At 40.6% G+C, this 15,138-nt stretch overlaps 2 protein-coding genes across 2 annotated transcripts; both read right to left on the bottom strand.

Annotated features, from left to right (window-relative positions):
• Window positions 1-5,058: 5,058 nt before the first annotated feature.
• LOC114742218 (transcription factor UPBEAT1-like) lies at window positions 5,059-5,448 on the bottom strand. Its single transcript, XM_028930497.1, has one exon. The coding sequence runs from the start codon at window positions 5,446-5,448 to the stop codon at window positions 5,059-5,061; it is 390 nt and encodes a 129-aa protein (XP_028786330.1).
• A 5,387-nt stretch (window positions 5,449-10,835) lies between these two features.
• Window positions 10,836-13,722, bottom strand: LOC114742214 (stachyose synthase). The gene is made up of 4 exons (XM_028930493.1): window positions 12,259-13,722; window positions 11,983-12,160; window positions 11,515-11,882; window positions 10,836-11,411 (listed from the first exon to the last, which is right to left on the bottom strand). Exons 1-4 carry the CDS (start codon window positions 13,720-13,722, stop codon window positions 10,848-10,850), a joined length of 2,574 nt encoding a protein of 857 aa, XP_028786326.1. The 3' UTR covers window positions 10,836-10,847.
• Between the last annotated feature and the right edge of the window lie 1,416 nt (window positions 13,723-15,138).

Here is a 15,138-nt window from a genome sequence, read left to right as displayed (position 1 = left end):
TTAAAAATAATTAATTTAAAATTTGATCTATTAAATCTCAATAGCTAAGATCTAATGAGGTTAAGATACTCATCAATGTAATAAGCACCTATAACCACCTTGTGCTGGAGGGCGGAGGCAACGGATGAGTTACTGAGCTAGAGGCTTGTCTCAGAACAAGAAAACACACACACACACACACATAATGTCAACATAAGAGATGAAAATTGCGAATAAAAAATAATAAATATAGTTAACTCGCCTATTTAACAAGATAATAATGAGAATGATAAAGGAAAGGGAAGATCCCAAAAAAATAAATGTAAAATTCTAAATTAAAAATAATTACAAAAATATGTTGTTATTTACCTTTGGAGTGTAATAATTTTCTCTATGAATGTAGTAATAAAGACTGATTTGAAATTTTAAAACTCAACAATTATTTTTTTAGGATTCTTCCTAAAATAAACTCGAGAAGGATTGCAGAAATAATTGAAATTGACTCCAGTTGGGGGTGTACTTTATAGTTTATACCGTCACTCCTTTAATATTTTTCCTCATATTATTTTAATTAATTTCACAAATTTTTATTCCCTTTTTTCTTACATTTAATGTTATTTTAAAAAATATTTTGTTAAAAAATAACACAGAATTTTACATAATACTAGTGCCGATTCTGACAATAAATAATTAATCTAACTTGTAATTTATTTAATAGATGTGAATTAGTAGTCAAGTAAGTGTCGTGTGCACACTAGTTATATAAGAGCAGGGTAATGGTATTGAATTACTGTGGACAAGACGTGGCCAACCACAACGACAGAGGCAGCTAGAAGAAACAAAGATCTTGCGCGTTTTAAGAATCTCGGCAACCAAAATGAGAACGGGTTTTGCCGCAGCCCACATGATTGATGCCGCGTTCCCTCTCATTTCAGCACATCACGTACACTAGCAATTAATTAATTGATGATTAGGTTTAATCCTCCTTATTCTGTGGGATTTGTTTCCATAATTTTTAGCCCCAGCTCTTGATTCCCCGCTTGTTTGTAACGCCCATCGTCGCGCAGCAGCAAAACATTTTCTCTTATAAAAAGAGGAACAGTTAACGAACGGTGATAGTGTTGACTGGGGTTGCTTCTGGGATACGTTTTTGGAGCTCGAGAGAACCCGGGGGGCGGGGGGCCAGGGAGGCGGCTTTGCACAAATCCAAAGACACAAGATCCAAACAGGGTTGGCGTGTTGCGAAACGTCACCGTCTTGCCCTACAAGCCCAGATTAGCAGGGGCCCCACCGCACCGAATTGACCAGGTTCCCCGGTCCACGCCACGTGTCCCGAATTTATGACTGGCATACGCCCCTCTCCCTACTGGGTCAACATTTTTACCATATTCTGCACCCTCCTTCATATTTGTCCTTCCCTCCTGCTAAATGCTCACTAGTTGCTCGACACATTCAGAATAATATTGTCCCGTTTTTTATATAGACGACCTCGTTTTCCCCCCAAAGAAAAGTTCATTCTTTTCAGCTCCAGAATGCATGTGAGAATGCGCAAGATTCCTCGGTTTCTCCTTATTCAGCAATATTTTCAATGCAAAAGTGTTAGTGGCCACGGGTAGTGCCACTTCTTTAATTATCCGTCCTTTCAAATCTTATTGAAGCGAGATACCTGCTTCATCAACCCAATCGCTAGCAGACAACTAACCATATATATATGGTCGACAATTTAAGGCAGGCTTCTTGAGTCACCCTCTCTCTATCTCCGCTTTATTTAAATGTGGAGATGAATAATTCGATTATTTAAAAATTTAAATATGCAATCGAGGCTAGTTAGGGCTCCATTATTGGCGGGTGATCAGAGGGGAAACTCATGATTCATGGATAGTAGTTGACGAGACACGGATTATCTTACTCTACCTAACCGTTGTTGCTTTTTGGGTAATGACCCATTAGCAGAGGCAAACTTATGCTTTCCATGACGGGCTCTTTTTAAAATAATCATAATAATGAGGCAACATATCTTTGCGATGTCATTCCCTCTCTCTCTCTCTCTCTCACTTTCTTTCCATGATCTGTAATCAGTACAGGGAGAAGACCTTCTGGAAGAGTGGCATGATTTAAGGCAATGCATAGTAATGTCCAGTTGCCTCTCGTGATCACCGAGCTGCCTTCCTCCTCACGCATCATCTCATCGGGGCTTTCCGCTTTCATATCTTCAGAGGGAGCAAGTAAAAAACAAGGAGCACTGGGCCTTCTGGCCAAGTATTTGTTTGGGGATGGAATGAGTCAATCGCAAAGAGACAACGACGCTCACTTTTACATTGCGTACTATATGTGTATAATGCAATGGCCCTGTCAATATCCTTTTCCTCGTCGTATTTGGAATCCATTAAGCAAAGCACAGCCCCACCACCATCCTCCATATATTGTCCTTTACCGCCCATTCAACTCAAAAACAAAATAAAAGAAAACGAAAGCTCTTATATTAAAAACAAAAGAATGCTTGCAGATAAAAACAGCTAGCTCTGTGAGGATCTCGGTGACAATAAATAAAATAAGGAGGAGGAGGAGGAGGGCAAAACTTGCCGAAGCATGACGGACGTGATGACATGTGAATTTGAGTAGGTGCCTGCCGACACCACATATCCTCGCCAAAAATTCGGAATCAAGATGCTCTCGGCCCATTCCCCCACTCTCATCCTCTTATTAACTCCCGTGCCCTTTTAATTTATATCCCCTTTATTAAAAAAAAAAAAAACCCCAACGTTGCAAGTTATTTTGATCATGTCCACATTGCCCAGTCCCATCATCATCAATGAACTGGCAGGTCATTTCATTTTGCGATCCGAGTTTAATTATTGAGGAATATCTTTATTTTACAAAAAAGGGTTGAGGGATGGCGAGAGAGGTGTATCCTAGGAAGCCATTTGATTGGGTTGACTTACTATTCGGCGTTGAAGTTATCATTATAGTACTGTCCCACTTGAGACGAGACGCAAAAGTGACCTATGAGGTGTTCCAAATCTATGGATTTTAGTGAGAAAGAACGATCATGTGATCCCCAGATAAATTCACCGTGTTTAATAAATAAATCACGGCCACTTTTTTTTTTTTAAAAACAAACAGTTGGAGAAAATAATCACAGAACCACGCACGCATGCTTACTGGATTTTTCCGTATTTTTAAAACCTACATGTTAGTAGGTCGGATCCTTAATATAAAATTTTATTTGATTTTTATTTTGGTCCTAAATATAAGAAACAATTTACTTTTTTCTCATATTTATATATTTTTTTTAAGATAATCCTTCTAATAATAGTAGTTCTAACCAATATACTTAATTAGTAAGGATATTTTAAGAAATACAATACTTATCTATTATAAATAACTAATTTAACTTATTTTTTTAATCTCTTTAAATTAGTCAATTAGTTTTTATAAGTAGGAGTGAAGGTAATATTAATTATCTCCCTTCACCTCGCCAGCACGTCTACACTCCAAAAGCGGAACTGCTTTGAATTTCATAAACGGTCCTGTGATATAACGGCACCGTTGAAGCCTTCTGTCTTGGACTTTTGCGCGGGGCCTTGGACCTACCATTTCTTGACAAAAATGCCCCCTGCTTTTGCAAATTTAAATGATAACCGCAGTCTACTCTTCCTCAGCCATCTGATACCCACATGACTATTTCCTTTTCCCCACAAGACTCGTGGTTAATTATGCTAAGCTCAGAGCACACAGAATCGTCCTTTTCAGCTCCCCTTATTTCTTTGGGGCGTTTGGTACTAGCTAAAAGGATTTTTAAAAACATATTTTTTTACAAATTGAGATGAATTTTTTTTATATATTTACTTTATATACTGCAAAATTATTATTATTATTTTTTTGATTGCCAGACTTGCCATCCAGTTCACTGAAGTTTTACCAAGTCGCTTACCACTTGGACGGGGTTGGTTACTGTAAAATTATTTTAATACTATGGTTTTGGGGTAGAGGTGATATGTGGCGATTGGGCCCATTGCCGACATGTGCGCCCAAAAGTTCTTATTGTTCTCAGCCCAACTCGGATTCGAGGGCTGAAATAGGACGCGCATCCTGATCCTGAAAGACAATCCGCGTCCATGTTTGGATGCTTTTATCGGAAGTTCTTTTGAGGGAAGACGAAGCTGGCTTTCTAGCCACGCGTACAACACATATTGTTTTGTTTTTGGGCTTAGCCCCTTTTGTCACGAAAAATAAACCCGGTAAATTCCAGCTTAATATTTGGTATCAAGTGTACATCACACCCAACAAAGCGGGGTTCTTAATTTTACGTGAGACTAATATCAGGATAAAGACCATCACTGCAAACACAAATCTGATTTCCAAATGATGGAGCCCTAGAGAAAATGTTTCCTTTCAATATGAATCGCAAGTCGTTCTTTTCTCCCACCCTCCGATTTGGACTTACAGTCTGGGGGATCCGAAAGCAATTATTAATATTGTTGTCTCAATAACTAAGAAGTAAGAACTACATCGGACGTTCTGGTTAAAAAAAAAAGAACGACATCGGACTTTTTTTTTTTTTTTTTTGAAATAACCGCCTTATTATTCCGCTGAGCATATATATATATAAAGCACAAGGAAGCATCCAAATCTAAAACTGAGATTTTTCGCCCACGTCCATCACTGGGGGTATTGTTCAGCGTTCGTCGCATCAGATTTTTAGGTCTCGGGAAGTGACTTTAGACGCTCTCCTCGTATGCATTGCAAAACATTAAAAAAAATAAATTAAAAGACCAAATACATTGTGATCACAACAAAATAAAGCAGACCCCCGGTCAGTCGAGTGATTGACATACATACACGAGAAGGTACAGAATAAAACGGGGGAAATTCAGAAGAAAATTCTCATCCACGAGAGCGGTTCTTGTCATGAAATTAAATGAACATCAAGCTTTTTCTTATCTAGAGACCACGGCGTACCCCATACAGCAAAGTCGAGGGCATTCAGAAAAGCAATGTAATTTCTGCATAGCTACAGTTGAAGCGCAGGAATAAAACCTAATTAACTAGTCTTTACAAGATCATAATGCAGTGAAATCACTTATCAGAAGCCGTCAATACCTTAACCATAATCTGCATGACCCTCACTCTCATTTGCAAAGCCAAAATGTAATCGGCCGTCTTTCTGAAGAGTCCATCCAACCCCATGCGCTCGCCGTCGGGTATGAGCCTCTTCAACTTCGTCATCCTCCTCTCCATCTTGTTGTCTCCTCTTCTACAACCTTCCATTAAGCGAGCCCTCCTCTTCATTAGAATCCTTCCTCGCCTTCTGCTGTTAACGCTTTTTTTGCTCACTGCCTTCTGAGATTCCTTCACTTTTCTCCGCAGATGCCCACAAGACGAGTTCTGGGTTTCAACTTGAGCCCCCTTCTTCACCAAGTCTTTGAAAGAAAAGGGAGCAAGCGAAGGCTGTGAAGAAACTCCCATATTCCAACTCAAACAAACACCGATTGGACGCTCTTAGAATATTGCGATTTCTGGTTTTTATCTGTGCCGGATATTGCACACGCAATGAGAGCATTTATACACGGAGTATCCGTGGGACGGCCTGGTAGGCATTAAGGAATAAGTATGAGGAGAATTTCAGAATAATGATTTAAGAGGATTAGAAGGCGGGGACCACATTCATCTCCAAGGGAATGGGATAAATGAATACTAATAAACGAGACAAGTGTAGGCGAGCGTGTCGCTTGTAGGGTTTGCGCATGTTCTCCAACTCAAAGCACATGCGTCCACATGATTGATCTTGTTCACCACGATCAACCCAACCCCCTCTGAACCACCACCTTTCATCACAGGCACCCTCCATCTTTGTAAGACCACCCTGGATTATTCTACCCCCCCTTCTAAATTCAATGCATTTACACTGTGAATTGGGGTCCCCTTTCATATCCCCCCTCCAGCTCATCCATCATCAACACTTGCCTTTCAATATATTTAAGCTTCAGTCCTACGTTCACGCATGGTAGTTATTAGCCCATGTTTCTTGATGGGAAACCTAGCTATAGGACTCTATACAAATTAAGTATACCACAAAATGGTTGCTTGTCAGTACCTGTGTAAGCAACAGTCGGACATTTTAGATCATATATATTGGCCTGAGGAATATTTTCTTCTGATATTCTCAAGAACCACATTTTTGTTTTCGTTCCTACGCCCAGGAGCTGACACCGGGACAATCTTTTGCAGACAAAGATGACATCTTTGTCACTGGTATGGTAACTGGGGTTGAGCAAATTAGAATAAACCACCGCAATCTGTGCTTTGCTCGTTTCGGGGAAAAGCAGTTATATCGTCTTTTTTATTTGGCTCCACAGGAACGAATAAAATTGTTATTTTAAATGACAATTTTCACATCCTGCCTGTCCGTACGGGGTGTGAGTATATAAATAAATTTTATGAAGGAACTGGTCAGATTAACGTGAGAGCTCAGATGATAACTGCTCTAGATATACAGTGTGGCGGCGGGTAACAATTTCTTTTTTCTAAAAGTTTTCTTTATCATGTTATTAAAAAAATACTTTTATATTACTCTCTGTCTTTAATATAAGAGCTCGTTTGATTTTTATTTTGGTCATAAATATAAGACTTCAATCCACTTTGTCTCTTATATTTAAAAATAGTCTTTATAATAATAGTGCAGCTTTTAGCCAATATACTTGATTAGCAAGGATATTTTAGAAAAGATAATATTTATTTATTGCAAATAACTAACATAACTAATTTTTTTAATATACTCAAATTAGTTAACTAACTCTTATATTAAGGACGAGAGGTAGTATTATATTATTTGAATAAAATGATTCTATATGAATTAGCTTCAAAATAAATAAGTAGATTGGTGAGGGCGAATGATGTGGGAGGGTATGTAAATCCCGATTAATTTTTTGAACAATTGAGCTTGGCAATTCCTACCGCCATGAGAGCCTGCGTCTTCATTACAACCGGAGACCAAGTAAATGGCCCCGATACGTCGTAATTATGCCCACCTGTAATGAATACATATCGTCCATTCCCCCCATATAATTTAGTGTGAGAAATTAAACCAAGGGACGTACGAATGTAGGCTGTCTTTTCCGCTGGTCTTGACCCTCCACCTATTTGTTAAGATACATCACGCTTTTGTTTGGTTCGAGTCACGAGTTCAATTATATGGTGTTGATATATTCATTCTTTCTAGTATTATTGTTAGGTTAGTATAAATTCAAGTCCAGGACGCCCCGTGCACATGCATATACATATTGGAATGGAAGTCTCACTCCTCTTCTTCTCAGTACGTACATGGCCTCCATCGATGTCCCGTTTTCTCTGTTTGTTTTCCTCGGTTTTCGTTGCATTAGGTTTACCCACCAACCTAATCCTCCCTCACACAAGTAAACTAAGTCCTCTGATCCTTCCTATATATTAAGATGTCGTTTTCATAGGGGTAGACCCCATGCACAAATAAACGTGATGATAGGCATAACCCATCGATCGCCAGTTGCTTCGTTAACTCTTTCGTCCTCGCTGCCATGGCCCGCCTTAAACACAAAACAAAACTCATAATACTCTCATCCTGATGTTCAATCTAATGGTCCAAGAATCGCCACATGCCTTGTATCCTTAATTATTGATTGACCAGTTCATGTGCCAGAAGAGTGGTGCTAATGGGTAACTTCCACGTGGCAAGAACCAAGGTGGGGGTCAATATGAAGCTCTCCCTATCATTCGCCGTCCATCACTGTGAGGCACACCCAATATACAGCTTCGCTTTGAATTGTACGAAACAGAGCAGCCACTCGTGTCTCCATGTGCCGGGGAACAAACCCTCATCATGGGCCTTTTTTTCCCGATGCATTAATTATTAAGGTGTAAGCAAGGATAATTAACTGGGGCTGGCCTCTTTGTCGTGTATGGTGACTCGGTAGGGTGCTTTGTGGGCAGAGGGGTCGGATGCATATTTGCTGGTCGCCTGGTCGCTCGTGTGGCACAATAGGCCGCCTTGGGTATCCAAGCGTCCATGTGCGCGCTGACGTGGCCATATGCTTAAATAGTGATGGCCCGTCAATTGTGCAGGGAGGGGATCATCGGGGCAACTGAAGCCACAATACTTACACCACCAATAAATTGATTCAGTTGGTAAGAAGTCGCTTATAACCCACAAGGCCGTGAGTTTGAATCTCGTTGCAGATATGAGGACCTTATTGGCGGGTGATCTATAAGTAATTCTGTAAGCGCTTTTCTGAGTTTGGAGGCATGTCCTGACCTTAGTGAGCTCCCGAGACTCAAATCATCTAAACTTTTTTTTACCAACAGAAAAGAAGAAGTCACAGTGCTTACCATTATTTCGCAATGAATAATGATGAGTCTCACCGAATGGCCTCTTCACGGCCCAATCCATCATTATGCCAGTTTCCCTTTTTGCAATTTTCGTGCCTTCATCCATGATCATGATCTGATGTACCCCTTGATCCACTAGGCATGAGCCCTCCCTTGTGTCAATGCATTTTTTATTCTTTTTCTGGGCCAGGTCATGGTGTCCCGATCAGCCCAACGATTCTGATCGCAATTCGATCCATAGATTGGGCTTGCTTGGCCCATATGAAATTGAAACGTAGCCCAAATCGACCAATTTGGGAATGCCGACGCTCGAGCGCTTTTTTAAAGTACACGCACGTATTATATAATAAAATATTAAAGACTCGTTAGACCCGAGAGACGACGGAATATTTAATCACCGGTATGGCGTGAAACAAGTGTGCATTGGGCGTATGATAGACCGGACGGACGTGCGGAACACCCAGAAATAAGCGTCAGCTCCTAATTCTTTGAATTGATTGTGGGTGAAGATTTTTTCTTTCACCAATCTAACATTGTTTTCTAGAGCCAGCCAAACGTAAATGGAATTGCGATTTAGTTGAAGGCATTAACCCTGAGAAGGACCAATAATGGAATTGCTAATTTTATGAGCGAATTTTGCAGTCCATCAATCTGCACAGATATCTGCCTTCCGTAAACATGCTCATGCCGCAGCACTCTGTTATCATGACTTTTTTGATATCACGCAGGGTGTAGAATTTTACAAACCGTTAATTATTTTAGTCTGCCTTTAGTTTATGATTGAAATTTCTTATGTTCCATGAGATTATGATCTTATATGTCACATGTGATCTCATTTATTGGGAAAAAAATATTTTTGTGTTTGCGTGTGCTCTTTGAAGAGGAAAAGACTCGAGACCCGAAATTTTGCACAATTGATTTTAATTTCCGAATAATAAGTCCAAGTTTTCCTGGGCCTAAAAATCCAAACACCCTGTTGCCACGCTTCAAGAAAATTTTGTGACCATGTCGCTGGCCTGATTGAACTATCGACATGTTAAAACGGTGGTGTTCTTATAGAAATTAGGATCATAACAGCTCTAAGAAATGAAATATGAGTTTTGGCTTTAAGAGAAAATGGCACATCAGTTAATCCCCTACTTGATAAGAAAAAGAAAAAAGAATGTATCGCTATCACTCCCACGCGTCAAGAAGGTCGGCAGGGTTCAAATCCTTAAACTTTGGTTAGCTTGATGGGATACCCCGAGAGAGGAGTTTGACGAGTCGGGGGAGCAGGAGAAGACGGTCTAACGAACGAAAATGTTTTCGGTTAAAAAGAAAAAGAAAAAAAACGAACAGAAATGCGCCTCGCTTTCCGGAACCTCATCCTGTAAGGCTGGACTGGGAAAAAACCTAATTAAAATGGCATTGGACCGACCAATATCTGCATGATACTAACAAGATGGTTCGAACCACGATGTGGTATTTGGAAATTGACTAATAAAAAATCCGCTTTAGGTGTTTGAAAGCCGAAAAGGCTGCATCTGGAGAATGTTTGTTTGCTTGCTCGATACTAGAAGATGGAGCGGCAAATATCTAGGACTTGAAGAAATTAAATAAACAAACTGCGGTCCACTTTCACACATCCACAGGTGTTGCCACCTTCCACCCCTCAAGCATAATGCTGATTCCATATCGCAGTCCCTTGGAAACCTATTAGGCCAACGGTCTCAACCTAAGCACCCACTTGGTTACTGTTTTCTACAATGTTTTTTTTTTTTGTTTAATACCTTTTGATTTGATGCATAGGATATATCCCACCCGGACGTAGATAATGGCACGTGTTCTTACTCTGCGCCCGCCCATCTGCAATTGCCCAGCAACGCGCGTTTGTATCTGTATGAGCAAACACAGGTACCAAAAATCAAAATATAAAGAAATAAACAAGTCATATTCTGAACTTCATTTCTTTCAGAATCTTCCAATTCAGCGACTATAACGATCACATCTCTTTGCCACGATTCCCATTTTTCTGGTATAGACTCCAACCAACATTCAACCAAACCAAGATCACACTATTGTCACCGCGAAATGCCTCTGATCCCCTCTGGTTGATAAAGAAAAATTGACATGACCTTAGATTATTTTATCAGCGATATTGTTATTGGAAGGCCGATCACCTTTCACGCGGTGGCATCTACATATGCGAGGGCCAACGTCCAAAGTAGTTAAGCACGAAGGTCGAATATCTGGAAGTGACAATCTGACTTCGTGTCCTACCATTCCCAGGGAGCATGGGATCACACGTGAGAGGATATGCTACAAATGACCAACTAATAATTCTTGAGCATTAATAAATATAAAGGATGGCTACGCGTTCCGCCAATTCCCAATTCATACCCCAAAAAAAAAAAAAAAGATGTCCTTATTCAAACCAAACTAATTCAACAAAGGGAAAAAATTAAAATGCAACCACGGCATAAAAAAATCACCGTGGATAATACCCCAAAAAAAAAGGATAATCCTAGCTAGTAGAAAATTTCTAAACTAGAAAGCCCTCCAGCCTCTTCATCCCAAGCAAGGTTGAACCTCAGTTTGCCATAAGGCAGCCACTCAAACGCGACATCGGCACCATTCAATTGACACTTCTTAGGAGACTCGCTTGAGTAAGCAAGAAAAGTTCCTTCGCCTTTAACCTTGAGCCTCACGCCTTCCTCTGCCCATTCCATTTCTTGAATTGTCCCCACGCTATTGAACATGTTCGTCAGGCCAATGGCTGAAAATCTGATGCTGCGCTTTAGCTCCGTGACTGGTACAAAGCTGAAGAGCTCAAAGGTAGAAGGTTGGATGGTAATTTGCAGTGGTTCAGACTTTTGGGTCATCAAGCACAGTTCCTCAGCTTGATTCGTGTACACTGCATACTCCTTTGCCTCAGCCATATGGGCTGCTTCCTTCTTCTGGTCCCATTCAATCTCAGAGACATGTACCGAACCACATACTGGCTTGTAACACTCTGGGAAACCCCTGAATTTGTGCATCTTGGTGTCCCAACCGGCACCTTGACAATTGAAGGCCCCAATCACCCCACCATACTGTTGAAGCATACACCAAGTTTGTGATTAATTAGCTCTGATTAAGACAATGATGCATCAAAACAATGTTAAAATATGGAATCACAGATTTATATATATATACCTTGTTGAAGTTCCAAATCTTGAGGACAGTTCTCTGGTCAAAGAGAGGGTTCTTGAAAAGGCAATCTCTGGTTGGAAGGGGGAAATGGATGCACTTGGGTACGGTGCCATCAGGATAAACCAGCTTCTTGATGAGATCAAAATCATGAGAACCCACCGAGTCACTCAGATAGATCGGACCGCCACAAATGGCCCTCGAACCCGCATGGAATTTGGCACACACATGGTCTGACTGGAACATGTCCCAATCAGGCTGAACCATCTGCCCCATCCACAGGCTGTTATAAGCACAGTGAACCATATGTAACCCTTGTAACCAGAATACTCCCATTGGATCGCCATTCGGATCTTGGAACCAAAAGTCATCCCCTGTGGAAAAACACCGACATAATTGTTTTTCCGGTCTCCATGTGTGTCTTGAAACTAAAATAAATTGAAGAAGTACTACAAGGTAAGAAAAACTGCTTACCGACTCTAGCCATAGACACTTGCTTCGTCCCGAGGAAGTAAAAGTCATTGCACTGTTGCATACTAGCAATGATTCCATTTCCATTGAAATTCTTGGTAACAGAGTTTGACAGTCCATCATAGTAAGCCTTGGCAAGCTCTACTCTGCCTCCATATTCATCGCACACATACTCGAGAGTCTGCACTTACCAAATTCAGAAGCACAGTAATGAAAAACTGGAGATGAACTTAAGGAAAAAGAAAAAGAAAGGAGTCAAAGTTGGGAGAGAAAACTTACATGAATAACATCCACTTTGACTCCTGTAATGCCCGATTTGGCAAGATAGGAGTGCATAGAGTCATAAAAGTCATTGACTTGATCCGGATGAACAAGCCCGATTGAGCCTTCAATGATTCTCACCACAGCAAGATCATGCATCGTACCTTCTAGACCAGGGGAGGGTTTGCAAGGGATTACCTTGGAGTTTAGGTGTGTTGCTCCCGGCCTCACGCCACCCCAAGCACCACAAAGGGCATGCCAAACGAAAATGTCATCCAAACCTTTGAATTTAGACCTCAAATCCCTTGTAAAAGCCTTCATTCCATACTCGTCCGTTTCGCAGCACTGGCTTCCACATTCTTCGTCTGTACCGCTGGCCAATTCTCGCCAAAGACCATCGATTTCTTGTCTCACCTTCTTGATCCCAGTTTCAATCTGGGACAGATTGGCACTCGCAGAATCCAATGCGCGGTAACGTTCCTGCTGCAAATGCTCAAGTTCAATTCCCTTATTGATAAGGGCTTTGATCATTTTAGGATCCATAGAAGGAGCATTAGGGCCCAGCATAAGACCGCCCTTGTACTTTTTGAACTTGTCACCTTCGTCGAGTCTGTGGAGCCTTGCAGTCATTTGCTCACCACCTAAAACGAGATTTTTAGCGTCCTCGTTTGGGTCGTCTCCGTCCAAATTGATGCTTTGCCAACCGTCGTCGATGATGAGAAACCTCGGAGCCACGCCACCATCAGCAAAATCTTTCAGTCCGTGCCATATTCCGATGGGGTTAACGGTTAAGTAGAATGCATCCCACGTGCACCACCCAAATTTATCAATCAGAGTCGGTGTGGTTTTCTCTTCCAAGAGCCTGAAAGTATTGAGGTGAACCCTCAGAGCAGTGTAGGCCTCTCTCATCAAGTTGAAGGGATTTTCTGACACGTGAATGTAAGCTATGGCATGGAAACTGGATGCCTTCACTTGGGTCGACCCGCTCTCTGCGCAAATCATGACATGGCCGTCGCAGCCAGGATGAAGGGCAGACCTAAAGCTGCCTTCAATGATAGGAATGACGATGGCATAAGACTTAATCTCAGGAAGATGAAGGAGCACCCACTGAGTTTCCATTTGTAAGTCAGAGCCAGAGTTCCCGACCCACTGGGTAGACCACCATGTTTTGAACCTGAAGATACTAAGAAATTCTCTATCGCTGAAACTACCCAAGGAGTTCATCAACCTATCGGAGGGCTCTTTCTGTGAGAATCCAAGGAATCCACCCCGGTGATGTTGAGACACAACCCTCTGAAGCAGAGCGGGAGGAGCGTCGGAGGATTGACATATTTGAGAGAAGGGACTGAAAGTGACGTTGTCAGGGACGTGCGTGAGCAATGGCACGCCCCTGACGGTAAGCTTCCCCTCAGATAACACAATCAGCTGTTCTAAAGGTTTGGGGCTGATGAAGTTCAGGGTACGGTCGTTAGGCGGAGCCATGATGAAGACAGAGCAGAAAGACCGAGAAGATGTGATTCCAAACTGATGAGAATATACAGCCCGGAGCTTTGGTGAGCTTTATAAGGTACTATGGCAGCACTATAAAGAGAAATTGCTAACAAAACGGCAATAGACCAAGATTTGATATGAACAGAGGAGGTAAGAATATGATTTTGCGGAATGAATCGGAATCAGGAATATACAGGAGGTGATACACTTCTCAAGTATGGAAATTTACGAGAGAGATTTGCGCAGGAAAATGATAATGGAGAGAGGTTTTGAAAAGGGATTAATTGCGAAGAATGAAAGCTGGTTGATGGTAGTCGAGGAATGTTTGGAATGTCAGCATGGCAGCGGAATGGTCGGCGGGGAATATATAGGGGAAAACCAAAACTGTTGCGCAGTGCTGCGTGGCATAATTAATTAATAAATTATTGAATAATAATAATAATATTCCATGAATCGTTAACTTATTATTATGAAAATAAGGAGAGGAAAAAAAGCAGAGAGCGGAAGCGGTGACCACTCCCCCGGTAATTTTCGTGCTTTTTCAACCTTTTTATTTCCCAAGTTATTTGGCACTATTTAATGAAAAAAATTAGATAACTAATTTATAAATATTGGAAAAATTAATTAAGTTAATTATTTATAATAAATAGATATTTTTAACTAAAATTTGTAAGTATACAATTATCATAAAATTTATTTAAAAATAAAATAAATATCTGTTTAAAATAAAATAGATAAAAAATTTTATATTAAAAATTAAATTAAATTGCTAATTAGTTCACGTACTAATAATTTTCGAAAGTTGCCGGAGAACGGCCAGACACGGAATAAAAACACAAATTCTGAAGAGACGAACAGATTAATGATCTACTGCAGACGCGTGTCTATCTTTGCTTAGGCGTAGAAGAGCATGAAGTGACGCTTGGCGATGCAATGAAGCGGTGGACCCATGCAAGCGTGTGAAGTCAGATGGATTATTAATATTATTTGATTTTAACACTTACGGACCGAAGAGGGCTTGGCTGGGCCCAGTGAGAAGAGGGAAGTAAGAACTGGAAAGTTCATATGAGGCGCTCCCACGTCATGCCACTTTCGCTTTTCTGCCTGCCCCCTCCTCTCCCTCGGATTACTTTCTTAGGCCGATAACTTTGTCCACGAATCTTCACTTTTGTCACCCAATCATGCGCAGCGTTAACTATGATCGCACCCGTTTCAAAATATAAACTAAATTTTTTTATAAAATAACATTTATTTTTACCTAAACATTTAATAAGTTTTTTTAAAATTTTATCTCTATATTTTTTTGATTCATTTATGATATTTTTTACTTATTCTCTTTATTAATAAGAGTATATTAGAAAAAGTAAATATATACCTTACACGTTTATTATTTTAAATTATTTTAAT

Source organism: Neltuma alba, unplaced genomic scaffold (assembly GCF_004799145.2).
Source record: "Neltuma alba isolate B1F8T4 unplaced genomic scaffold, ASM479914v2 tig00003684_pilon, whole genome shotgun sequence".
In the NCBI taxonomy this organism is placed as follows: domain Eukaryota; kingdom Viridiplantae; phylum Streptophyta; class Magnoliopsida; order Fabales; family Fabaceae; genus Neltuma; species Neltuma alba.
The sequence above is the reverse complement of the archived record's forward strand: the minus strand, read 5'-3'. Positions and strand labels throughout refer to the sequence as shown.

What these genes read in the sequence shown, in the direction of transcription:
- LOC114742218 (XM_028930497.1), bottom strand. Translation starts at nt 5,448, where the DNA reads ATGGGAGTTTCTTCACAGCCTTCGCTTGCTCCCTTTTCTTTCAAAGAC.
- LOC114742214 (XM_028930493.1), bottom strand. Translation starts at nt 13,722, where the DNA reads ATGGCTCCGCCTAACGACCGTACCCTGAACTTCATCAGCCCCAAACCT. An exon ending in TCAAAGTGGATGTTATTCAT is followed by an intron (nt 12,161 to 12,258) that starts GTAAGTTTTCTC and finishes TGGTAAGTGCAG; the next exon opens with ACTCTCGAGTATGTGTGCGA. An exon ending in AGTGTCTATGGCTAGAGTCG is followed by an intron (nt 11,883 to 11,982) that starts GTAAGCAGTTTT and finishes GTTTTTCCACAG; the next exon opens with GGGATGACTTTTGGTTCCAA.